The sequence below is a fragment of the Sinohyriopsis cumingii genome, chromosome 19 (assembly GCF_028554795.1).
Source record: "Sinohyriopsis cumingii isolate HCF-2022 chromosome 19, ASM2855479v2, whole genome shotgun sequence".
Taxonomy (NCBI): Eukaryota; Metazoa; Mollusca; class Bivalvia; order Unionida; family Unionidae; genus Sinohyriopsis; species Sinohyriopsis cumingii.
In genome coordinates, this window is record NC_142979.1 from 9,010,234 (window position 1) to 9,037,005 (window position 26,772).

General features: G+C 42.2%; 1 protein-coding gene across 2 annotated transcripts in view; it reads left to right on the forward strand.

Moving 5' to 3' along the window:
• LOC149775118 (uncharacterized) overlaps positions 1-26,772 on the forward strand; it is a 62,661-nt gene that overhangs the window by 17,092 nt on the left and 18,797 nt on the right. For both annotated transcript variants that reach the window (XR_016416606.1, XM_089944205.1), the window contains exon 5: positions 23,816-23,889. Coding sequence is in view for 1 of the 2 variants with exons in the window: in XM_089944205.1 (XP_089800331.1) it covers positions 23,816-23,889 (74 nt within the window). In the remaining variant the exon portion in view is untranslated. The remainder of the gene's footprint in view (positions 1-23,815; positions 23,890-26,772) is intronic.

Genomic DNA, 26,772 nt, shown 5'->3' on the forward strand with positions numbered 1-26,772 from the left:
ATGGGATTTTTTTAAAAAAAATTTTTTAAAAAAGGGGTAGGCAATTCAAAAGACTATCTCTTTTCGAGAAATATGGCTGGCCCTGAAAAGGGCCTTTGGTTTATGTTAATATACCCTTAACATAGAGGGCATTTGCGACATCTTCTTTTCCTCAAACTTCGTCTTACAGCAGGGCCATACATCAGAGTCCTCTTGAGGCAACCTTGTCTCTCTATATAGACTCTTCTTATCCACAGGCTGCTGTTGGTCCTGTGGACAACGGTCCACTTGGCTCGGACATACATGAGCATGTCCGTCCTGAACATCATTGTTGACACAAGGGTTGAAGATTCAACGTCTGTCCACATGTTGAGGCTCCGAGAATAGGTGAATCAATGCAGTGAACGGCGCTTATTTATAGGGACAGGAAGGATTGAAACGGATTGAGTTCATTCACCAATCCAAACACGCGTTACAGAATTCAGTCAGCCCGCATCCAATCGTAAGAGTGCAGTATGTGACGTCACGTAGTCTATATAGATTCGCTAGCGCTTGTGTGCAGTCAATCTATGCGACAGTGATTCAACATGACGGAAACTCAGAAAACGATCCATTGGGGTGCACCAGCAGGAGAGACTGCCCAAGGGAACTCGGACTTACTTTCAGAAGAAGTGAATTGGGATTTTGTGGATTTTCTCTCCTCGCAAGAATTTGTTCCGGAACCTGCGTTACCTTCTTCATTACCGCAAGTGGAAAATTTTAGACAGAGACAAAAAGAAGAATTGGAGAAATTTATATAACGACAAAAGGAAGCGGAACAGGCTTTTCTCCTACAGCAACAGCAACAAGAAGAAGAGGTAAGAAAAAAACAACAGCAGCAACAGCAAGAAGAAGTAGTAGCAGCAAAGAAACAAGAGGGTGAAAATCAAACGGTCACGGTACTGTTGGACATTTTAGCGGAGTTAAGAAGTCTGAAACAAATGTATCAGACTTCATTATCACGACCGAAGAGAATACGACCTTCCCGAGCTAAACACGTCAACCCTGTGACTAAGCCTACCGTACCACCCTTAGTGATTTCAACCCAATCATCATCAGCATTACGCAGTTCAGAAGTAGGCCTTGGCCGTGGCAAAGGCATAAGGCAGTTAAAGTTGATTGGTTAAACTCACCCTTTCACCATGAAGAAAAAAGGCCCTTTTCAGGGCCACCCACATTTCTCGAAAAGAAATACAATTTCAATTTGCCAATAACTCAAAAAAAACCCCACCCATTTTACCCTTATAGTACGTGTCTGTGTATGAGTGCGTGAGTGTACGTTCTTATTTTAAAATCACAACTCAAAGACACTTACCTTATATCATTCATTTATTCTTTTCTCCATTTTTTACAATCCAATTCACAATTCACAACACAACACTTTAATGAAAAGTTCATTGACTTCTCCTTGTTTAGTCTCTCTGTTTCTTGAATTTCTTCACTGTCTTTTCCTCATTTTCTTCCCTTCTTCTTTTCTTCTTCTCCTCTTTCTTTGCCTCTTGTAAATAGAATTGTCTTTTTTCTTCCTCTAAAGAATCCCTCTCTTCTTTCGAAGAATCCCTCTCTTCTTCTGAAGAATTCCTCTTTTCTTCTGACTCCTCGTTTCTTTTTTGGGCAATCTGGAGACCAATGTCCTTTTTCTTTACAATAATAACAGGTATCTTGACTTTTGTCTTTTTTAGTCCCTGTTTTTGTTCTTGTTTGACGGTCTGGACACTCTGAAGACCAATGCCCTTTCTTCTGACAGATATAGCAAGTATCTTGACTTTTATCTCGAAAGGAAGGAGAGTAGTCTGTCGGCTGGTCTGAAGAGAATTTTCTAATGACCCCTCGCAAAGCTCTAACGAAACGTTCCATCTGGTCAGTCTCTTCCATCGTTGTGCTCGGCTTGAGAGTGAAATGAATAGTGAAAGGACAAGACACACACCCTTTTATATACGCTGGTCTGCTATGACTATAAAGTAGTTTATGGTGTTTGAACTTGAGTCATTTGACTTTTTGCTTTCAAGATGAAACGATCCCATTCATTCGAGAAGAAAGAAGAAGAAAGTAAGAGGCAGAAACGTGATCTATCGCCTCGAACCAGGGCTGAAATCTTGGCACAAATTCATGCCAGTGATTTTGAAGAGGACATGAGTGAACCAGAATTTGAAACCTCTAAACCAAGTTTACCACCCTTAGTCAACCCTGAAAAGTACTATTCCATTCGAGAGACGGAAAAGCGCTCCTCTAGAAAATTTAGAACCACGGCTTACAAATACACGGTGAAGTTTAAAGATTTCAAGGCTGAAGTACCGTTAGAGAAAGCAGAAGTGTTCATCACTGAGGTGTGGGATTCTTTGCTCACTGCACTCAAGCAACAATGTCAACCCAAAGAAGACGATCGCTTGAGACTTTCCATACAACACGACGGTTTGAAATCCCCTGTTTGGATCGAGTTTAGCACCCCTGCAGAATTGACCGCTTCCAAAATCATGGACAAGATTCAACACGTACAACAATCTAATGACCAGTTTGACATCACCGATGGAAAAGCCACATTGGACATGACCCACGTCTCTCCTCCTCAAGGGACCGGACGCAAAAAGATGTTATTGGTGGACGACCTTCGCAACACCAAAAAGAGTCTCGTCCTAATTAACAACCCTCATGACCAGATGTGTTTAGCCCGTGCCATCGTGGTGGGACGAACCTATGCCAACAAGAACGACACGGTAGAATGGAAAAGAACCTGGAACACTATTCAACGATCCGATCGAGCCAAACAACGAAGCGAAGCAGAACTCCTGTTACAACAAGCCGGACTGTCCAAAGACACACCCTGTGGCATTCCTGAGATGCAAAAATTGCAAGATGCCCTAGCTCCACGATACACCTTGAAAGTGCACCCTCAAGAAGTGCGCGGACCTCTGTTGTTTCGAGGCCAAGACTTTAAGGACGGAAAATACATTCACGTTTATCATCACGATGAACATTTCGATACCATTACCAGTATCACCGGATTCCTGAAATACAGTTATTACTGTGAGAAATGTGACCATGGTTATAACAATCGAGAGCAACACAAGCATTGTGGATCGAAATGCACAGGATGTTTGGCCTCTTCACCCTGTCTGAGCGAAGAACCAGTGCCTTGTTCAACTTGTCTGCGCACGTTTGTCAGCCCTACCTGTTACCAACAACATCTGAAAACGCAAGGTTCACAGAAGAAATGCGCTTGTCAACTGCTGAGATTGTGCTCTACGTGTGAACAAGTCATACGTACCAATAATACCAAGGCACACGTATGTTCAGGAAAGAAAAAATGTCACATTTGTCACCACATCGTGGACTTGGAACACCAATGTTACGTGCAAAAATACCAACCCCCACCAGAGAAAGAGGACGGTCACAAGAAGAAAGGCAATTTCATCTTTTTCGATTTCGAATGCATGCAAGAGACCGGCATTCACATTCCTAATTTCTGCGTGGCTCATCGAGCGTGCGAGAAGTGCATTCAAGAACCTATCTTCAGTCATTGCCCTCACTGCAGCAAGATACCCGGAGGGCGTGAAAAAATCTTTCGGGGACCAAACACGTTAGCCGATTTTGCCCAATGGGTCTTAGACCCCGTCGACAAGACGTGGAGCCAAGAGGACATCGAACGTTACGGAGATTGTCATCGTCATGCCACGGTGATGGCTCACAATTTCTCCGGATACGATGGACAGTTTCTTTTGAGGTACTATACGGAACAAGGCACCGAACGTCCTAAAGTGACTTTGAACGGAGCCAAAATCATTTTCATGCAAGTGGGACAAGTGCAGTTTAAAGATTCGATGAGCTATTTGGCCATGCCTTTGAGTCGAATGCCTAAAACGTTTGGAATGACAGAAATGGCTAAAGGGTACTTTCCACACTTTTTCAATACGGAAGCCAATCAACACGCCGTTCTACCCCATTTACCTGAGGCTCACTATTACGACCCCGACAACATGCATACCGAACAACGAAAAGCTTTCTACGCTTGGTACCAGGCTCACGCCTCGGACCCTTTCGACTTTCAGGAAGAAATGCTAAAGTATTGTCGTTCCGACGTGGACATTTTACGGCGTTGCTGTGGAAAATTTCGAGAACTGTTCATGGAACACGGAGGGGTCGATCCTTTGAAAGAAGCTTGCACCATTGCCAAAGCGTGTTCCTTAGTGTATCGACAACGATTCATGCCTGAAAAGACCGTGGCTGTCATCAGTCCTCAAACGACCCACTTTGTCAAACGTCAATACTCGGTCAAAGCCCTACGTTGGTTACATTACTTGTGCGACAAGGAAGACAAGTGGATTCAGCATGCCCGCAACGGAGGGGGCGAAAAGACCATCGGAACGTATTCGGTCGATGGCTGGGACTTAGAAAACCCCAAGATCGTGTACGAGTTTAACGGTTGCTTATTTCACGGATGTCCCGTCTGTTACCCTGACCGTTGCACTAAAAATCAGTTTTTGCAATGAACCATGGAAGACTTGTACCAGGACACTTGTCAGCGGCGCCTAAAGTTGGAACAGCAAGGATACCAAGTGGTGGAAATGTGGGAACACGATTACGATCACCGTATGAAAACCGATCCCGAGTTTAAACGCCTCGTGGAAAGTTACCAGTTCGTGGACCCGCTGAACCCGAGGGATAGTTTGTACGGAGGAAGGACCAATGCCACCTGTTTGCTGTACCAAGCCGACGAAGAGAAAGGAGAAGAAATCAAATACTTGGACGTGTGTTCGCTGTATCCCTACGTGTGCAAATATTGTCGTTTTCCCGTAGGGCACCCACAATTGCTGACGGAACACATTGACCTGAAAAATATTCGACAATACGAAGGCTTGATCAAGTGTAAAGTTTTGCCTCCCACGAACCTCTACCATCCCGTCTTACCTCACCATTGTCAAGGCAAACTGATGTTTCCCTTGTGCCGTACTTGTGCCGAAACGTGCAACCAAGACCAAGCTTGTCAGCACACCCAGGAAGAACGGGCCTTGACGGGAACCTGGGTCAGCGTAGAATTGTTCAAAGCTTTGGACATGGGATACCAACTGTTAGAAGTGTACGAAATATGCCACTTTCCCAAGACACAACAATACTGCAAGGGTGACCCTACTCAGAAAGGCATTTTCGCCGACTACGTGGATGCCTTTTTGAAACTGAAACAAGAAGCCAGCGGCTATCCTTCCTGGTGTCACACTCCCGAAGACCAAATAAAATTCAAAGAGAAATACTACGAACAAGAAGGCATCACTTTAGACCACATCGAGAAAAACGAAGGCAGGCGATCGTTTGCCAAAGTGATGTTAAATTGCTTGTGGGGTAAAATGGCACAACGACCGTGTTTACCCAAGACGGAATATTTGACAGAACCTTCCCGCTACTTCCAGATGATTCACGACAAAACCAAATACATGAAACACGTGGACGTCGTTCGAGAGAATTTAATCTTGGTCAATTACGAAGAAGATCTGGACTTTGTACAAGACGACCCTTTTGGAAATGTCATCATTGCGGCTTACGTGACAGCCCATGCTCGCTTAAAATTGTACGAAGCTTTAGAACTGTTAGGGGAACGCGTCCTGTACTTTGACACGGACAGCTGCATTTACATCCATCACCCGATTCAACATCACCCTGACATCGAAGGAGACCGTTTAGGAGCCTGGACAGACGAGCGTCCCGACGACAAGATTCTAAGTTTCGTCAGTGGCGGTCCCAAAAATTACGGCTACGAATACCGGGACAAACAAGGAGAAGTGCACACGACGTGCAAAGTGAAAGGACTGACTCTGAATTATCATACCAGTCGAGTGGTCAACTTTGGGGTATTGAAAGAAGCCTTGCAATCAGGAGAGGATGGAAACTTTAAAGTGGCCACCTATCAACCGAACAAGATTGTACGTTTACCCACTCACCACATCGTCAGTCGACCCTTGGAAAAAGTCTATCAAATTGTATACCAGAAGCGAGTTCGACTTCCCAATCATTTCACCTTACCGTACGGTCACGTCGGTATTGGTCTGTATATAAAAAAGGAACCCTAGGCAAGATCGATAGTTCATTGGGACTACCAAGACCGAGCGAACAAGATGAATACTTTGAAAGAGGCATCGTTCCAGTTTGGGGATTCTAAAAAAGTTGTATCTTCCTCTAGTGTGACTAATACTGGATGGATAAGACCCATGCATTGCGACGGAAAATGTCCGGAAGGAAACTGCGATTGTCCATGTGGTTACCATTGTAATTGCGTAACGGAGTTTGCAGACGAGTGCGATTGTGAGCCTTGCGATGGGACCGATGCTGTACCTTGTGACCTGAGCGATGCCGTAAAGCATCATGGGAACTTTAGTACCCCTATCATGGAAAGTGATGCTGTGCGTGTCAAACCTGTGGGATGCGAAAGTGATGCTGCTCGTCCTCTTGGACATTTTACTGGGTTTCGTTTTAAAGGGGAATGTCCACCTTCACGTCTACCCCCTTACGGATGTCATCCAGCCCTGAGCAAACTCCTACCTATGTCACTTAACCCTCATCGAAACGAACCTGTGAAAAACGAATATTCGTTTCCTGTGCGTTCGTCGGAATACTGTGACTTTGAAAATCGTCTTCAATCGTTCAAAGAAAATGGCCAAAGTATCTGGGAGGACCGACCCCTGAAGAATTAGCCAGAGCCGGATTTTTCTACTTGGGCGAAGGAGATAAAGTCAAGTGCTTCAGTTGCGGTGTGTCACTTCACCACTGGGAACCGCAAGATTCGGCCTACGTAGAACATGCTCGATGGTCACCGAATTGTCATTACTTACCTTTAGTGGGACCGAGACATTGAAGTAACTTTTTACCATAATCATCTGTTCATGGATACTTTACAAGAGAACATTCGTGCTTTGCCTTTGGAGTTGAGAGAACGCATTTATCGAGAACTGGTCAAAATACAAGTGAAACGTAAAGAACAATTGCATCCGATACGTCACCGGTGTTTGAACCACTGGTACCTGAAGGCTATACAAGGACTGATTCAATTGAAAGTGTTCCATTGGACAGACATTGATCAACGACCTCCTGGTTATAAAAAGGAATGGTTTGGTATTGACGATTTTATCTACTACATTGTAAACGTACTGCATCGAATTCCAGAGGAAGAGTTAACGAATTACCAACATCTTGAACACAATGTCAACTTGGTGAAAGAGGAAACTTCTGAACGAATTGTAATGTGTAGATTAGTGACTCAACGATTTAAATTCGACACTGAAGTGAAACCATGTTTGTGCAAAGAGTACATTTCTTGTGTCAGACCAAAGAGGAATTAGTATGACCTATTCATGGATACTTTGCTAGAGAACATTCGTGCTTTGCCTGTGGAGTTGAGAGAACGCATTTACCGAGAACTGATCAAAATACAAGTGAAACGCAAACTCAAAGTGATTCGTCCGTTTTTAAATTATGCTATGTTCCAAAGTACAAGAAGACTGATTATGAGTGGATATTACATTAGACACAAAGTTAAACGAGGCTATTGGTCGCCACCCAACGATTCCAAAAACAGTGTATATAATTATGGATACTTTACAAGAGTACATTTTGGGCTTGCCTGAGGAGTTGAGAGAAAGGATTTACCGAGAGCTAGTGAAAATACAAGTGAAACGTAAAGAACAATTGCATCCGTTACGTCACCAGATCTTTAACCACTGGTACCTGAATGGTATAAGAGGACTGATTCGTCAGAAATTTTTTCACTGGTCAGACCTTGTTGAATACTTTCAGTATATGAATGATGATGGGCTAGACGTTCGTAATTTTGGTTACTTGGAGATTCACTTACTGCAACGTATTGAGGAAGACGAGTTAAAGGATTACCAACATTTGTTACATGGAATCTGCTTAGAAAAAGACGAAACATCTAGACAAACTCTGACGTTTCAGTTACAGTATGTAACATTTAAATTCCCTACTGGAGAACGAACGTGTTTGGTTAGAAATTACCTTTATTGCTTCCGAAACAAAGACACTATAAAATCAAGTTGCCATGCCACGGATTATGTCACATATCATTCAACAGATTCCGTGGAAGGAACTCAATGACCATATTCAAACCGTGGATCATTACCATCAATTATTACAAGAATTGTATCCATTCAATTTGGGACGACAAGTGGTGTGTGTCTTAGTGACTTGTTTTCTGGGATTTCGTTTACCAGCCGATTCTTTGTGGACTCTTTACGATCAGTACTTACCACCTCCATGGCCTTAAATGGTCACGAAAAACTCCTTTTGCTCAAAGCCTTGCGGTTTCATCTGGATACTTCTCGACCTCAACAGGAAAAAAAGATTCGTCAACTTTTAGCTACCCAAGACATGTATGACGATGTGTGTGTAGCTTGTGACTTACACCCTCATTGGACAGATGTTCGTGACTGGAAAAAGGGGGGTTTTGAGGTTTGGACCCAAGAAGTGGCCCAGTATGCACAAGAGTTGTTCAAGGAAAAAAGTTACTTTTCAACCTGTGTTAGTGACGGTGCCAGAAGAACCCGTCACCGAGAACAACCACTCGCTTCAGGACAGGACTGTCATGGACAGGCCTGAAAGGTCATTCCGGGAGGACACTTGTGTGACAATACCTCATGTAGAGACTGTAAGAACATTACACACTGTCCCTAGGACATCTTCGTTACCCAAAACATGTTGTACAGACACTTGTTTATATTCCACTTTGATCGCTTTGCTGTGTTTTATATTCCTGTACATCACTATTTGGGTTGTATGTATTTTTGTCTTTCGTGTTCATATTTGAAACATTCAATAAACGTGTTCTGAAAAAAGTATATAAACTCTTGTCTTGTTTGTTTTTCGTGTCACAAGTGACATTTCTCACACCATGGCTACCTCTGCTGTCTCTGCTCCCTCTTCCTCTACTGTCAAAGTCATCGACGAACACTTAGATCGTGCCAGTTGGGAGGCTTTGTATCTTCGCCATCCCTTTAACATGCTCATTGCTGGACCTAGCGGTTCTGGCAAAACCGAATTCGTCAAACGTTTGATCGAACATAAACATCATTTGATCGATCGGCCCCCTCAACGGATCGTGTGGTGTTACAAAGAGTGGCAATCGGCGTACAGCCTTTTGCGAGAAAGTCAAGGCGATTCCATCGTGTTTGTGGAAGGCATTCCTAAAGAAGACGACGGCATCGTCTCTGACTCCCGTCTAACCCATTTGGTCATTTTCGACGACATGTTAGGAGAAGACGAAGAAGAAATTAAATTGTGGTTCACGTGCAAAGGGCATCACCGTAATGCCAGTGTCGTTTACATCACCCAAAATTTGTTTCAACAAAGTAAAGCCCATCGCACCATCAGTCTCAATGCGCATTACGTGGTCTTGTTTAAAAGTCCTCGAGATAAATCGCAAGTGCAAGTCTTAGCCAAACAGTTAGGAACGCCTTGGCTGACTCAGGCGTACGACGATGCCACTCAAACTCCACACGCCTATTTACTCGTCGATTTGAAACCTACGACCCCCGAGGATTTGCGATTTCGTACCCACTTGTTTCACCACTGGTGCCAAGACGGAGGGCCTGTCCTGTACACGTCTCCGTCCTCGACTTCATTTCATTCCCCATGAAAAAAATCTATAAAAACCTCAGACCCTTTTTCGTCTGTCTCACACAGTGTGAACATGACGTCCCTTCAGTCGCATCTTCCCGTCAAATTGATTCGTGCCTTGTATGGCATCAGTCGAGAAAAAGATCCACAAACACGAGCTCGTGTCTTAGAAGCTAGTCTCAAAGAAGTCTTACGATGGTTCACGGTGACGGCACGTCAATTACTCCAAGGAATCATTCAGATTCCTCATCAAACCCAACGCTTTTTCGATCGAAACAAAGTCGCTTTGGTCCAACTGGCCGATCCCCGCATCGACACTCAAACCAAAAAACAAATCATTTTGAAACCTGGAGGGAGCGGTACTCTAGGAGGGGTCATCATTCGCTCACTCTTAAGATGGGATCCTAATGCCCCCAAAGTTATCCCCAAGACAAAAGTTCAACGAAGCCCCAAGAAGAAAAAGAAAAAGACCAAGTCCCCAAGAAGAATAACTTCTCCAGTGGCAGGACCCTCCTCTGACCAGACACCACCACCATCACCCCGGAAAAAGAAAAGAAGCCCCCAGAAAAAGAAACAGAGAAAAAGTCCCCAGAAAAAGAAAAGTCCACAGAAGAAAACTAGTCGCAAGAGAGGCACTTCGGCCAGGACGCAACCTTACACTCGCAAGCCACGACCTGCCACAACGTCTCCGGTAGCCTCACGTTTGTCCACTTCTCCGTTGATGTCACCAGGAACTGAAGAGTACTTGGAGACGTTGATTACACCAAGAACTTCTCCGTTGATGACCCCCAAAAGAACTTCCCCAGTGGCAGGACCTTCCCATTTAGCGGCAGTGGCTGCTGCTCACAAAGTACCTTCTCCCAAAATCAAAGTCCATGAAAGATCGGGCATGTTACAAAGTTTACTGGATTTGTCCAAGCAAGAACTGGCTCGATTTAGTCCGTTACGTACCCCTGCACGACGTGTCATGCCTGTCCTCAAACTGATACGCCGTAAAGACAATCAGTGGCGACGCGTTCCAGTATAAAAAAGGCCTGTGACCGAGTAGAGTATCAGTGTTTTTAGGTGCTCCTAAAGACTTAAAGATGTCACCCTCCAGAAAACCCCAAGGAAAAAAAAGGAAAGGACTGCCACCACGTTTAGCCAAACATGGGGACATGTTATCTGTCCTGTCCAAAGCTTCTCCACCCCTACGAAAAAAACTCATTCAAACGGCCTCCAAAGAGGTCATCGATACCGTGTGTGAATGTTGTTTGAACGTCTTGAAAGGCACGATCCCTTTGTCCAAACACCAGAAACAATGCTTAGGCAAACATCGTCACGTTCTTCGGAAAATGGTTCAAAAGAAAATTCCCATTCGTCAAAAAAAGAAGATGTTGGTCCAACAGGGAGGCATTTTACCTCTCTTGTTAGGCCCCATACTAAAAGGAGTCTTGGGAACCATGTTGGGAGGACTGATGGGAGCAAGATAAAAAGGCCTTCGGAAGTCCCAAGATCTCAGAATTCACCCCTGACAACCCCATGGAAGGACGAAAACTAGCTTTAGTGCCTTACAAACGATGGATGGAATACCATCGGTGGCAAGAACAACGCACCCCGCATTTACCTCCCAATCCCAATTTGAGCGAGATGTCCCAGTTACAACACGAATTGCAATCCTTGATGGATCGCCAAGATTTGTCCGAAACAGAAAAATCGCAAAAGTACGGTCAACTCTTGCAACGACTACAACTCTTTCACCAGAAAGCTTTAGACGAAACAGCTTTACCCACTCTGAAAGATTTTAAGACCTTGATGAAAAGTCCAGCACCATCACCAGTACCAGTACCAGTACCAGTACCACCAGTACCCGTGACCAAGACAGAAAAAGGAGAAGAAGAGGAAGGGTTTCAAACTCCACCAGAAAAATTACGCAAGTTAACAACACCACCTACCTCCAGAATTGGATGGATTAAAAAGATGATGGCCACCCCTTCTTCCTCACAAGAGAAAAAGAAAGTGAAGACAGAAGTGAAGACAGAAGTGAAACAAGAACCGATATCCCCCGCTCAGACATCCTCCTCCTCTTCGACACCTATTGCCGGTCGCACACGCAAAGCCTTGCAATCCAAGAAAATACCCCAAGAGAAAAAGAGTAGCCTCTTCCAAGAGTGGGTGCCTTATTAACACACCAATCAACACAAAAAAAAAAAAATGGAAAAAGTCTTAGCCAGCATTTACTACGATCCCTCCCATCCTGCAGGTTACGCAGGAGATCAAAAATTGTATCGTGCTGCCAAAACGCGACTGAAAAGTCTCCGTTTACCTCAAGTACAACGATGGTTACAAGAACAAGCTACCTACACTTTACACAAACCCATTCGACGCAAGTTTACCAGAAGTCGCACCCGAGTGGAAGGCATCGATCATCAATGGCAAGCCGATTTAGCCGATGTCTCTCATTTGGCCAGCTACAATCGCGGCTACAAATATTTGTTTTGTGTCATCGACGTCTTTTCCAAGTTTGCCTGGGTCGTGCCCTTGACTTCCAAATCCAGCAGCGAGTTAGTGCGAGCCCTGCAACGGGTGTTGAAACAAAGCGGTCGTCGCCCTCTTCGATGGCAAACGGACAAAGGCACCGAATTTCTGAACCAAGCTTTCCAAAAAGAATTAAAGAAACGTGACATTCATTTTTTTACCACCGAGAATCCCGAAACCAAAGCCAGCATCGTGGAACGTTTTCAACGTACTTTGAAAGAACGCATGTGGAAATATTTTACGCATCACCACACTCTGAAGTACATCGACATCTTACCGCACCTGGTGCAAGCGTACAACCAATCTTACCATCGAAGCATCGGACGTGCCCCGCAAGACTTGACTCCCGACAACGAAGTGCTGGTGTTCGAGCGCCTGTTTGGTACGTCCCCGATGAGGGCTGTCCCCAAGAAAAGTGGAGAGTTGACCGTAGGAGATTGGGTACGCATTGGCAAAACCAAACGCACTTTCGACAAAGGTTACTTACCTAACTGGACGACCGAATTGTTTCGCGTCACTGGACGAGTGCATGGCCGTCATCCTGCCGTCTATAAATTGGAAGACATGAACGGAGAAGTACTCAAATGAACGTTTTATTTGCCCGAGTTACAACGTGTCACCAAAAAAGAAGACGACGTGTACGACATCGAAAGCATTCTCGAACGCAGAACCCGTAAAGTGGGCAAACGACGTGTCAAAGAAGTCGAAGTACGTTGGAAAGGATATCCACCCAGTTTCGATTCTTGGATCGACGCTTCGCAAGTCATCGACTATAAAAAGAAGAAGTGACCATCATGCCCTTTCACTCAGCAGACGCAGCTACGTCGACCACTCCTTCTTCCCCTAGTTCTTCTGTGCAAGATTTACAAAAACAACCCTTGTGGGTGTGGTGTGGAGAACGTGTGCCTAAAACGCAAATCGTCTTTTTCTGCCAAATCTTCGTGGTGTATTGTGTCATCGGGGCAGCCATCGCCAATTTGAGTTTGCAACAAGGAGACAAACAATTGTGGACCATTTTATTGAGCAGTTGCATCGGTTACCTGCTTCCCAATCCCTCCCTGAAATTCTCCTCGAACGGGAACGTTGTGTCCAGTGCCAGTGTCAGTCACCAGTCCAACCACAATCAGAACCCCATTTTGGGCGGAGACACGCCTCTGACGTCCACTAACCCCTCGGACAGCCACAGAACTCTGGAATTATGAGTCACGAAAACCAATTTTACTTAACCTTACCCAGTGACAGTTCCATGGAGGTGTTTCCCCACAACACGTTGTGCTGTTACACGGCCAAATTACCTCAAGCCATCCCCTTAGATCACGAAGCCCATTGGGAAGTGGCTTTAGTAGAAATGATTCACCCGACCCAAGTCCTCAATGTCCTTCCCAATCAAAATAAATTTGATGTGGAAGTTCATGACGAGCAAATGCAACAGTGGATGGATACATATAGCAAATATGACAAGAAAACCCGTACACCAAATTCAAAGTGGACCACCTATCACTTGTTCATTCCCCCAGGCTATTATTTTAGTGGTCAACATTTGGTCAACACCATAGCCACCAGGTTTAATGGTGTGTTTCTGAAAGCTTTGGAAACTGTCAAAAAAAGTGTCACCCTGGAGTACCACAAAACAGCTCGTCGCTTCCTGATGAAATTTCCTGAGGGGCCTAAAATCATGTCTTTCTTATTTTGTCCTGAATTGTTTGACATGTTAGGCGGTGACATGGAGCTGAGGAAGAAAGTAGAAAAAGAAAAAGGTGAATTACCAGTCATTTCTGACAACGATTCTTTTGCCAAGTATTTTCGTACCCCGGTAGAACTGAACCAAGGACTGAATTTGATGTTCGTGTACTCCGATGTGGTGGAGTACAACGTGGTGGGACACACCTCCGTACCGTTACTGCGTGTCATTCCTTTCAAAGTGGATTCTGCCGCAAACGCTGACGAGGAAGGTGGAAACACTTACCACGTCCACCGCGAATTTGTCCATCCTCACTATTTGCCTGTCAGCAAGCCGTATTTGGACACAGTCAACATTACTATAAAAGGAGATTTGGGACAAAATATTCCATTCACCAAAGGAAAAGTCACGGTGAAACTCCATTTTCGAAAACGGTTCTCTCACGACTCGTAAGTAAGTCATGTATCCAGTGTACCGAGGGGTGGCTCGACAGCGAGGACACGGCTTAGGAGACATGTTAAAATCGGCCTTTCGTTCGGTGGCCCCAGTCTTGAAACCGATGGTGACACGCGGATTGCACGCCTTGAAAGATGCGGCACTGACGCAAGGCAAAGAATTTCTCCAAAATGTCATCATCGACAAACAAAACCCTAAAGAAGCCTTCATGAGGGCAGGTAAAAATGTCTTGCTGCAAACGGGCAAAGACATTTTGGGCCGACGAGACACACCTATAAATGCTCTGCACGCTACCGAGTCAGGCATTCAGCAAGGACAAGGCAGAAAGAGACGACGAAGAAAACACCCTTTCACCAGACTTCAAGCGAGAAAGGCCAAGAAAAGAAGAACCGTTCGAGACTTAGACGTTTTCGATTATTGAGGAAGAACAAAAAAATGATGCACCGAGAGTCTTGTGCTTGTTCCAAGACGGAACTGGATATGTTTGCCATGCCCCCCACCATGATGACGATGCAAGAATCCCAGTGGGTGGAATTTCACCCGGTCTCCTCATTGACCGATTCCGCTCCCATCGAGTTTGAAATCAAAGGACAGCCCGAAGATTACATCGATCTGAATAGCAGTTACCTGTATTTGAAAGTCAAAGTGATCAAAACTGACAACACCAATCCTGGAGCCAATGATAGGGTAGCGCCCGTCAACAATTTCATGCATTCCTTGTTCAGCGAAGTGGACTTGTACTTGAATAACAAACTGGTCAGTAGCAGCATGGATACTTACCCGTATCGCGCCTACTTGGAAAATCTCTTGACGTACGGAAAAGAAGCCAAGAACACTCATCTGGATGCTTGCGTGGTATGGAAACCTGACACGGCAGGTGAGAACACGTTTAGCGATACAGCCCTGACAGCAGATGACAATCCTCACAATGTGGGGTTTAACACACGTAGAACTAAAATTCTGCAAGGGCGAAGTTTAGAACTGATGGATCGTTTGCATTTGGACATGTGGTTACAAGAAAAGTATTTGCTGAACGGTGTGGATATCCGCCTGAGACTGAATCGTAGCAGTGCTGCTTTCCATTTGATGGCTAATGATGCCACTTACAAAACCATCATTCAAGAAGCCAGGCTCTACGTGCGTCGCGTAGAAGTGTTACCTAAAGTAGGTAACGACATCAGTCAGACGTTGAGCAGAACGACCGCCAAGTATCCCATACGACGCGTAGAAGTGAAAACGTTCACCATTCCTGCTGGACAGCGATCCATGATCAAAGATCATCTGTTCCAAGGACAGTTACCCAAGCGTTTGATTGTTGGTATCGTCAAGAATACAGCCTTCAACGGAGTCCACAACGAAAATCCTTTTGAGTTTAAGCATTACAATGTGTCCAAGATCGAAGTCAGTCGCGATGGCAAGACCTTGTGTACCCGACCTTTCGAGCCTAACTTTGCCCAGAAGAATTACTTGAGATCGTACTTGTCCCTGTACGAAGCCACCGGTCAGTTAGGAACCAACACCAGTCACGGCATTACGTACGACGATTATGACGGAGGCTATGCTTTGTGGGCTTTCGATTTCACTCTAGACCAAGGCAGCGACGAGGGACATTTCCACCCTATAAAATCTGGCCAGATTCGAGTGGAAATTCAGTTTGCGAGTGCACTGGAAGCAGGGAACACAGTGAACGTCATCCTGTATGCAGAATTTGATAATACGATAGAAATCAACAGTTTAAGAGAAGTCATCCTAGATTACTAGAAGCCATGGAAGACTGTTATCCCTCTTTACCTAGTGGAGAAACTTTGGAGATGGAATGTAAGGAGACCGTGGAAAAAGAAGAAGTGATCATGATGAAATCGAGATGGCCAGAACAAGAAGCCCATTTAGTCTCCTGTTTTGCCAAACACTTGGTCGACAAAATGACGGAATTGATCAAGAAAAATTGTTATGGATGTCAAAACGATCATCCCAGTCAAATTCAACACGATAAATGCCTAATGTTAAGTCAAGAAGAAAAATTGGACGAGTATCTGGACGAAGCTTGGAGTCTCATCTCGAACAAAGACGTGTTGCACCAGTGGTATAAAGACTTGCGTGAACATTCTTGTCCAGCATTAACCACTCAAGAGATCCATCGTATTGAAGCTCTCCTGAATCAGAGTGAGGAAACAGAACGAATAACCGTTTATTCGTCAGACATTTTCAAGCAAAAGGTCAGGATCGAATTGACGACTTATTATTACCTGTGAAGAAGAAAAAAACACAAAACAGTGGATACCTGGGAACTTTATTACCTTTTGAACCACAGTTCGTATACGGCTTCTTGGAATCCTGTCGTCTGTGCTAAAGATGAACTCCCTCATCGCAAACCTAAAGACCATCAAGCTTACGTGATCAACACGGACGACAGTCATCTCCCAGGAACCCACTGGGTAGCCGTCTACTTTCCTCAAGAAGGATGTGTGGAATATTTCGATTCGTATGGATTGCCCCCTTTGGAAGACGATATCATCGACTTTATGAGAAGAAATGCTCAAACCACCCGATTCAATAATGTGAAATTACAAGGCACAGATTCCTTGGTGTGTGGACAATATTGCGTGTATTTTCTGCATCATCGCAGCCTGGGCTATTCCTTAGAACATTTAGTGACTCATTTCGATCCTCGTTCTTCTGCTAGAAACGATGTGAAAGTAGACCGATGGTTTTGTGACCATTATGCTTATCTTTTGTCTCAAGCTAGGAAACGTAGTGTCCATCAATGGCCTAATGATTTCCAACAGTGGAAATCACAATTTCATTCACAACGTTGTCAGCCTTGTTCAAAGTAGTTAGTATTTGAAGAAAAAATGTTTGTGATTTGAAGAAAATTGTTTGATGTTATAGTGTTGGATTATTGTTAAAAATGTTGTTGTTTAGTGTTAAGTGATTTTTAAATAAAAAATGTTGTGTTTTGAAAAAAAATGCCTTTGTCTTTTGTTTAGCTATAAGAATGTTGGATTGATGCTCTTTCATTTCTTACTATCCCTCTCATGAACGTTGCGGCTCGAAAACCGTGTGGGGGATGTTTTCCTTCACGTCCGCGCTTTAACTTTAAGAACCGGTTTGTTCCCAGTCTAACCATCCATTGTCGACTCATCCTCCTACGAAGATGTGCTCCAAACTAGCTAAGCTCAACGAAGCCTACGTGAATTTGCATAGGGTCAGACACAGTCTGATACCGAAGCCAGAAGAAACAGAGAATGTGAGAATGTTAAAAATCACTGAAGACCTAATAGAAGAGCTCTTCAGAGAAGAAGTGAACAGGGAAAAAGAAGAATGGACAGAGAAGTACAGACTTCAGAGACAGCAGCAACAACAACAACAACAACAACAAGAGCAGCAGCAACCTGAAGCTGACAGAGGCTTTGTCGATTGCCGTATCGACACCAAAGAGTTCTTCTTCTCTTTCCGAAGAAGCAGACCTATCGCCAGAAAGTCTATCCTCAGAGGACATCGCATTCTTAGAAACTAAAAAAAGAATGCCATAGCAAAACAAAAAAACAGCCCTTTTCAGGGCTACCCAATACTCTAGAAAAGAAATAACGATCAATTTGCCAATGTGTGTAAGTAGAGTAGTGTGAAAATAAACACTAACTCTCTCTTAAAAAATGTGAGGGTATGTGTTTGTGTGTTTGTGTGTTAGTGTTAGTAAGAGCTAAAAGTAAGTTGGTGTGGATAGTAGATTAAAATGATATCTTATCTTAGTGTTTGAGGTGTATATTTGGGATTAGATTGGATTGCTTTGAGTATGTGGATAGTCTATTGAAGTGATTTATAAAAAAATTTTACAATAGTGATGGGTAGAATAAAAAGTGAGTGAGTGTTTCTTTTAGGTCCGCGCGTTGTTGTTTTTTTTGGTTGATGATCTAGGTAAGATGAATTTTATGTTATTAGGGGATGTTTTCCTTCACGTCCGCGCTTTCAGTATAAATTGAAAGTGGTTAGGCAGTCCAGCTACCCTTGTTGATTGATCAACACCAAAAATGAACACGAGACTGGAGAAACTGTTGGAGCTTCATGTGCATCTGGAATATGCCAGGCGCATATTAAATGAACTGGCCGCTGAAGCCATTGTCGAGGAGGGAAGGATAAGAGAGGAGGAAAGAAGAAAAAAAGAAGAGGAGGAGAGAAGATATAAAGAAGAGGAGGAGGAAAAGGAGAGAAGAAATTTCAAAATCCCAGAGAGTGAAAATTGGGATTCTGAAGCAACATATCCTGCCTCTGCTCTCTCCCCCCAAAAGGTAAAAAGTAACTGGGGGATAAGATGTGTATGTGGCGCCAGGCCTGGAAGGTGCCACCATTAACCAGGTGCCCATGAAGTTCCAAACAAAACAGCCCTTTTCAGGGCTACCCAATACTCTAGAAAAGAAATAACGATCGATTTGCCAATGTGTGTAGGTAGAGTAGTGTGTATATAAACACTAACTCTTTATTAATAGTGGAAGTGTATGTGTTTGTGTGTTGGTAAGAGCTCAGGTATGTTTGTGTGAATAGTAGATTATGGGTTTCTTAGCAAATGTGGAGAGTATAGTTTGGGTTTGATTATATGAAATGAGAAAAGTGGGGATGTTTTCCTTCACGTCCGCGCGTTGTTGGGTCATGATCTAGGTAAGATCCATTTTATGTTTTAGGGGATGTTTTCCTTCATGTCTGCGCTTTTCGTATAAGAACCCACAGTATTCTTCGTTCAAACCATTCTAAGGAATAACAGATACAAGATGGAAGTGTCGGCGTTGTTCAATGACTTAAGAAATGTTTATTTTTGGATGATGGATGGAGAGTACACTATTGAAAGGATAGAAAGAGAATGGAGGTTGAGAAAAAGTCTTGACTATGTCAATGAACTACAGTTAGCGAGGAAGATGATAGAGGAGATGATAGAGGAAGAAGTTAAGAGATTGAGAGGATTGATTAAACCAGAGTATGTAAGAGTGGGGACTATAAAAGAGTCTATGGACAAAGTAAAAGCAGTGAGATGCTATTTAGAAGAACTAGAGAAATGGTCAGAGTGGAAGTTCGTGAAAAGGGGCATTGAACAACTAAAGAAAGCGGAAGAAAAGATGAAAAAGATAATAGAGGAAGAAGTGCAGAAAATTAAGGACAGGTGGGCAAAAGATAGAAAAGAACAAGAGAATAGAAAGAAAAAAGAAGAATATGAGAGACTGAACAATAACTGGATAAAAATCCAACAGAAGTTCCGAGCCATGGGTCACCCAGACTGGATACCGGAAAATGAAAAGAAGAAGAAAAAAAAAGGAATTTGGGGAAAGATTAGGGGCTGGATGAGAAGATGGAGGAAATAGAAGAAGAAAGCCAAAGGCCCTTTTCAGGGCCAGCCATATTTCTCGAAAAGAGATAGTCTTTTGAATTGCCTACCCCTTTTTTAAAAATTTTTTTTAAAAAAAATCCCATGTTAAATTCCCCTTGTCCCTAAACAAGCCCAAACTCTATTCCCATGTTAAATTCCCCTTGTCGGTAAAGTGCCCCACGATTTTTCTCCATGTTAAATTCCCATTGTACGTAAAGTGCCCCACGATTTTTCTCCATGTTAAATTTCCATTGTACGTAAAGTGCCCCAAGGGTGTTTTTAATGCTAATTCCCATTGTACGTAAAGTGCCCCCCTTCACTACTCCTGCCTTGACAATGCTTATTGTCCAGAAGATGTATGGTCCAGAGTTGTTTTTGAGTTGTTCAAAAATAAATTAAGGTAAAAAAGACAAGGGCCAGATCCAAATCCAGTAAAGAAGACATTTAAAGTTGACATCCAACCTCAGACTCATTATCTAGTTTAGTTGGGGATGCAAAGAAGTATCGTGAATTGAGGATGATCAGTATGAATTATTAAGCATTGTCAAGAATATCGACATACCAATATATGTCATACAAATATAGTCAACCTACTGGGTATAAGTCTAGCTTCCTGCCTGGTCATGATATGGCTCAAGAATCCAGGTGTATGAGAGTGTTTTTTTCTTCTTTTTCTGACTGATCCAGCCAGGATGATTCTTATGATGGTTTATTTGCCACCCCAGCAGCTTCATGGCTAATTGGGTTATCAGTCATATATTTGCAGTCCCAGCTGTTGTTAGACCCATCCAGCCATTCCGACAAAGTATACGATAGACCCATCCAGCCATTTAGACAAAGTATCCACAGTATGGGTTATCAGTCATATATTTGCAGTCCCAGCTGTTGATAGACCCATCCAGCCATTCAGACAAAGTATACACAGTATGGGTTATCAGTCATATATTTGCAGTCCAAGATGTTGATAGACCCATCCAGCAATTCAGACAAAGTATACACAGTATGGGTTATCAGTCATATGTTTGCAGTCCCAGCTGTTGATAGACCCATCCAGAAATCCAGACAAAGTATACACAGTATGGGTTATCAGTCATATATTTGCAGTCCCAGCTGTTGATAGACCCATTCAGCCATTCAGACAAAGTATACACAGTATGGGTTATCAGTCATATGTTTGCAGTCCCAGATGTTGATAGACCCATCCAGCCATTCAGACAAAGTATACACAGTATGGGTTATCAGTCATATATTTGCAGTCCCAGCTGTTGATAGACCCATTCAGCCATTCAGACAAAGTATACACAGTATGGGTTATCAGTCATATGTTTGCAGTCCCAGCTGTTGATAGACCCATCCAGCCATTCAGACAAAGTATACACAGTATGGGTTATCAATCATATGTTTGCAGTCCCAGATGTTGATAGACCCATCCAGCCATTCAGACAAAGTATACACAGTATGGGTTATCAGTCATATATTTGCAGTCCCAGATGTTGATAGACCCATCCAGCCATTCAGACAAAGTATACACAGTATGGGTTATCAGTCATATGTTTGCAGTCCCAGCTGTTGATAGACCCATTCAGCCATTCAGACAAAGTATACACAGTATGGGTTATCAGTCATATATTTGCAGTCCCAGATGTTGATAGACCCATCCAGCCATTCAGACAAAGTATACACAGTATGGGTTATCAGTCATATGTTTGCAGTCCCAGATGTTGATAGACCCATCCAGCCATTCAGACAAAGTATACACAGTATGGGTTATCAGTCATATGTTTGCAGTCCCAGCTGTTGATAGACCCATTCAGCCATTCAGACAAAGTATACACAGTATGGGTTATCAGTCATATATTTGCAGTCCCAGCTGTTGATAGACCCATCCAACCATTCAGACAAAGTATACACAGTATGGGTTATCAGTCATATGTTTGCAGTCCCAGATGTTGATAGACCCGTCCAGCCTTTCAGACAAAGTATACACAGTATGGGTTAAGTTTTCAAGTTTGTTCATCCTTTCTAAGATCATTCATCCATACCGTCAGCAATGATGTCTTTTGCTGCCTGGACCATATAGTGAGCTGGCCGGCAATACTAACCCAGACATCAATGCCAACTCAGCCGATGTTGGCAGTCATGTCAGACCATCACCTTTGTAAACATGTAGGGAGTTCTGCATGGCACAAGACCAGCTTTCATAGCCTTTCTGTATGGACGATTCTAAGCAATGCATGTTAATGACTTGATGTCTTTGCCTTATGGTATGACTTATCCAGGAACATACCCATGTAGGACAAAGACCCTCAAGCCAATGACTGTTCCACTATAATAATATTGATAATTCTGATTCTGCTGTGGAAAGAACTGAATTCAGTTTCAAAGCTATCATAGAGGGAATTTTGGGAAATCCTACTTTTTATGGAATGTTCCCTCAATGCTTGTTACAAATACAGCATACAAAGTCAAGGCTTTGGTTGATAAAGATGAGGATGATGTGCATTAGATTTACCCCAGTCTTTAAAGATTGCATAAATAGCTGGTCATTTATGAGAAAAACAAAATCAGCTATTCAGATGATCAGCATTTCCTCCTCCTATTCTACTGATATTAATGTGATTCTTTAATGAATTTGATGGGGAAAGGAAAGATTTAGTAACTTTTGTGCTTCAGCATGCATCACTTTCACTAAGACAACTTCAAACTTGCACTTTACTGATGCAAATATGTACTTTACTGATGCAAATGTGTACTTTACCTATGCAAACATGTACTTTACCTACGCAAATGTGTACTTTACCTATGCAAATGTGTACTTTACCTATGCAAATGTGTACTTTACCTATGCAAACATGTACTTTACCTATGCAAATGTGTACTTTACCTATGTAAATGTGTACTTTACGTATGCAAATGTGTACTTTACCTATGCAAACATGTACTTTACCTATGCAAAGTAGCCTAATGGGTTGTCCCACAAAGGATTCTCAACACATCATCATCCTAGCTGTTGTCAGTTGATAAAATAATTGGTGCAATGTTATTTGTCATTCTCCAACCAGCTTACCCTTTATTCATGTCTTCAACAGTCAAATGTATGAACTGCTCCAAGGTGATAGTTTTCCATTTGGATTTAGTACAGCTGATTAGCATTTATACAGTTTAGGGTATATATATGTTATGGGGTTAAGAGAGGTCTCTTTCTCATTCTCACCTTTTTTAAACTAAGATCAGAGAATATAATCTTTTTCTAAATATGATCATATCGGGGTTTTTGAGTCACAAATCTATTTTTCACCTCACAATACATTTTCTGGCAAGTATGAATTTTTTTTGGATTTCATTAATGTGGGTGGTTATTCCAATAGTGTTGACCACCATATTACACCATATTATAGTTGGCTATACAAGATGGGGGTGGTGGGGCATAAAATGGTTTAGCAATGCAGTTACCAACTTAAATTGATGTATATTTAGCAAGAAATACCTAAAACAATGATTCCATATTTGATGATTATTTCTTTCACCCAGGCCTATGGATTGGTATATACATATGTGAGAGTTCTCATGGCATCCCTCATAGTAATTCCATTGAAAATGTAGTTAAATGAGTTTTGTTTGCTAGAATCCATTAGAATATAAATGCTTAATTTCTTGTTAATAAACTTGCACAAACATATGAAAGACTATAAAGTATATTTTTTGGAATTATTCAGGCTGGATGAGTCTGACATATTTTTGGGCCAAAATAAAATGCCTAAATTGGACATTTTGCATTTCTAATGAGAAACTGGTATTTAGGTTAATACAGATAAATTAGCTGAAATGCGTACATAGGTCTTTGTACTGAACAGTAACAAAAACATACTTTGCATTACTTGGCAATTACACTTGCAGTAATTCAGAGATCATTTGGAAGAAATTAGTGAAGAGGTTCTAAAAATTTGGTAGCCATACTGCAACTGTGTTATATCTGAATTCATGTTATAACAACATATGTGTTGTATCAGGATTTCCCGGTAGCTTGTATATGGATACATCTTGGTGTTTATAACACTAATTTAATCAAGTTTGGGGATTGACTATACATGCAGGCCAGGGCCAACTACTTGTCTTTTGAATTACTTGCCAGCTGCAGAGTGTCTTTTATTGTGCCTGTCTATTTGATCTTTCAGATACTCCTGTGACCTATGCAACTACCAGACAATCCGTAGGAATAAACTTGAAAGGCACATGGATGCCCATGATGGTAAGATTGATAACAGATCCTTAGTTAGCTTGTGTTACTGATAACATTAAACATATTTTCACTGATATTGTTAAATATAATATCTTGACATAATGAAGTTCTTTTAATTTGGTAAATTATTGTTCACACGCTTTTTTGCAAATCGATCTTTAGCAATATTCATTTTGTACAAATATTTGGTTATAAATCTGACAGAGCTTTTCCAAATTAAGTCTTTCTGCATTATTTGCAACCTTTTCTTTTGTCATGCTGGTACAGTATTAAGATGGTTATTTTCATTAACATTGCAAATCTCTGTCGGAGATCTTATGTGAAATAACGAGTGTACTTGATTGAGTTCTGAAAAGTTATGGAACCCTGTTCCCAAGAGCTCAAATCAAGTGAGTAGTAGGATCACTTGATTTTGTTTTGTCTTCTGTCTGCTTTGAAATAATTTTAATTATCTGTACCTTGTGCTGACTAAGCAGTTTTTGTTTGTTTGTACCACATCATTAACATCACTTCTTCAAATACATTACCTGATTCTAATTCCTTTGGAAGAATACTCCTACCTCTCAAATCAGCCCTCCCAGGCTTAAATGTTTTAGCTAAAAGCTAAAAGTTACATGCCCACCCAGGTGGTAGTTAGAGTGAGTAATCTCCCCTTGATTGATACAGGAATTGATGCCAAATTCCATGAAAACTTAAGTTGCTACTTCAGATCATGCTGAGTAGCACTCTCTCTACAGACAGAGAGCCTCACAATCCACACACAAGCATTTTGGAACTTTTCTACCTTAAAGCAAGTTGCAGGAGTGTTCTCGTCTAAGGAGAGCATACTTGATACAAATCTCCAACTTTTCTGTTCTTTCTTTCTTTGATGGCAAAGTTTTTGGCTATTTGGTGCCATCACTTTGCCAACCTCACACACTTAGTTGCCCTTGGTATGTACCAGCATCAGTCATGATTGCTATAACTGTGTTTAAAGGTGAGTAATAAATAAAACTCCTGTAATATTGGTTTATAATTCCTGCTATGGTCAGGTAAGTTTCTGATATTAACCTTGTCATGGCATCCACTTCAAAGTTGTATATGTGATGTTCTACTGATTGTACCTGTATAGGCCACCATTTGGCCTTTCCTCTTTCATGCAGGTAACATTGTCCTACAGGTAACATTGTTGTACAATTGATATTGTAGCACAAGTATCATTAATGACGCTTCAGTGCATTTTTATGTCATTGTATAGTTTGTACTATAGAAAACTCCATTATGTTGCTGTATTGTGTCTACCACAGTTGGAAACATACAGTAGTTTTTCTATGCATAGTTCAGTCATAGCATCTACTTCATAGTTACTCTAAGTGATGCCTCAATGATTTTACTTGTATAGGCTTTTCTATAGGTAACCTTTATTAGAATTTATATATTAGCATCCACTTCGTAAGCATTTGTAGAGAAAGTCCAATACTCTACCTGTATGGGCAGCCACTTGCACCCTATTTACATGTAATTGTCATAGTGTGTAGCTCTGCGCATACCCTATCAAGTTCATAAAGCAGGACGCGTGCTGCTCTACACCTGTTTATAGTGCATGATAAATTTCTGTGTTACATATTTAAACCATGGGCAAAACCAGACTGATAACCACTCTACATGTGCATCTGACTGCAGTCGTCAATCTATCAAGACATGTCAGGCTTGAATGTTATGGACAGAAGTCAGTGTGCAGCAGCACATTGGGCAATAAAGGGGAAGGTATTGAATTGAGGGATGAGGACATTATCATGTTAGTATTTGACACCATAAAACTTGCTGGTGAGTGAGCTTGAGAAGAAACATTCAGTTTCACTTACCATCGTGCATATCAGAATTATGGAATGGCTACATGGATCACTATCTTGTACTCCATCCCAAGACAAATGCCAACCCAGACCTTCTCACTTGACTACACTATATACCTCCGATTGTACAATCGATCATAGAGTATCAGCCCTTAGAAGATTGACCTTTGTCCAGTTTTACATACCCAGGTTATACATGCATTCTCATGGATCAGTCTAACCCATATAGTGCCCCTAAGTACTCCCTCCTAGGTACTCCCTGTGTACAATACCCAGCTTAGTGCCTTAGTATTCAAGATATGTTGCTTCACTTTGTTTTTAATCAGTTCCACTCAAAGAAAGCCTGTACTTAGTGAAGTCACCATATGTAACTCAACACGTTCTGCAAGTTAGTGAACCACCTTCTTTGAAATTCTTCACAGGTATTGCAAGAGACATCAACTTCAACATGCTTATTCAAAGACAACAGAACTTGCTCTCAGTTCCCCTCATTGTTATTAGATATTACTTGATGCACGAAGACTAAGCCTTATGTGCCATGACTGGAATTTTCCACCTACTGCCAGCGGATTTCTGTCCTCCTCCTCACCCTGCAACAACTGCTTGGTCTAAATTCTGGCATCAGTTGATTAGTGACTATCTGGTTTCAGATTACGTCCATAAACTGGTATCGTCAGTTACAAGACCCAAGTGTCAACCAACTCTTTTTCTCACAAACACGCCTTCCCTCGAACTTTATCCAGCAGTTCTATAAGTCCCACATACCAGTTTTATATTAGTTGACCTGAGCAGTCAACTTAAATATTGCATTTTTCGAAATGAAAAAGCCATGGATTGAAAGTCTATTAATAAAATAGCAGTTGTTGTGTGATTACTATCTATGATGATCTTTCAGCTGGCAGAACAAAGTGTATCTCTTGTTACCCTGAATCCCATAGGACACGTGTGGGTGTCTGTTTCCAGAATGGCTGACACCTTAAACAGAGCTGTCCAACATACTGTAGCCAATGCTGTAACAGCAGCTACAAACTTGAAACTGGTGGAATGATTATCATTAGGC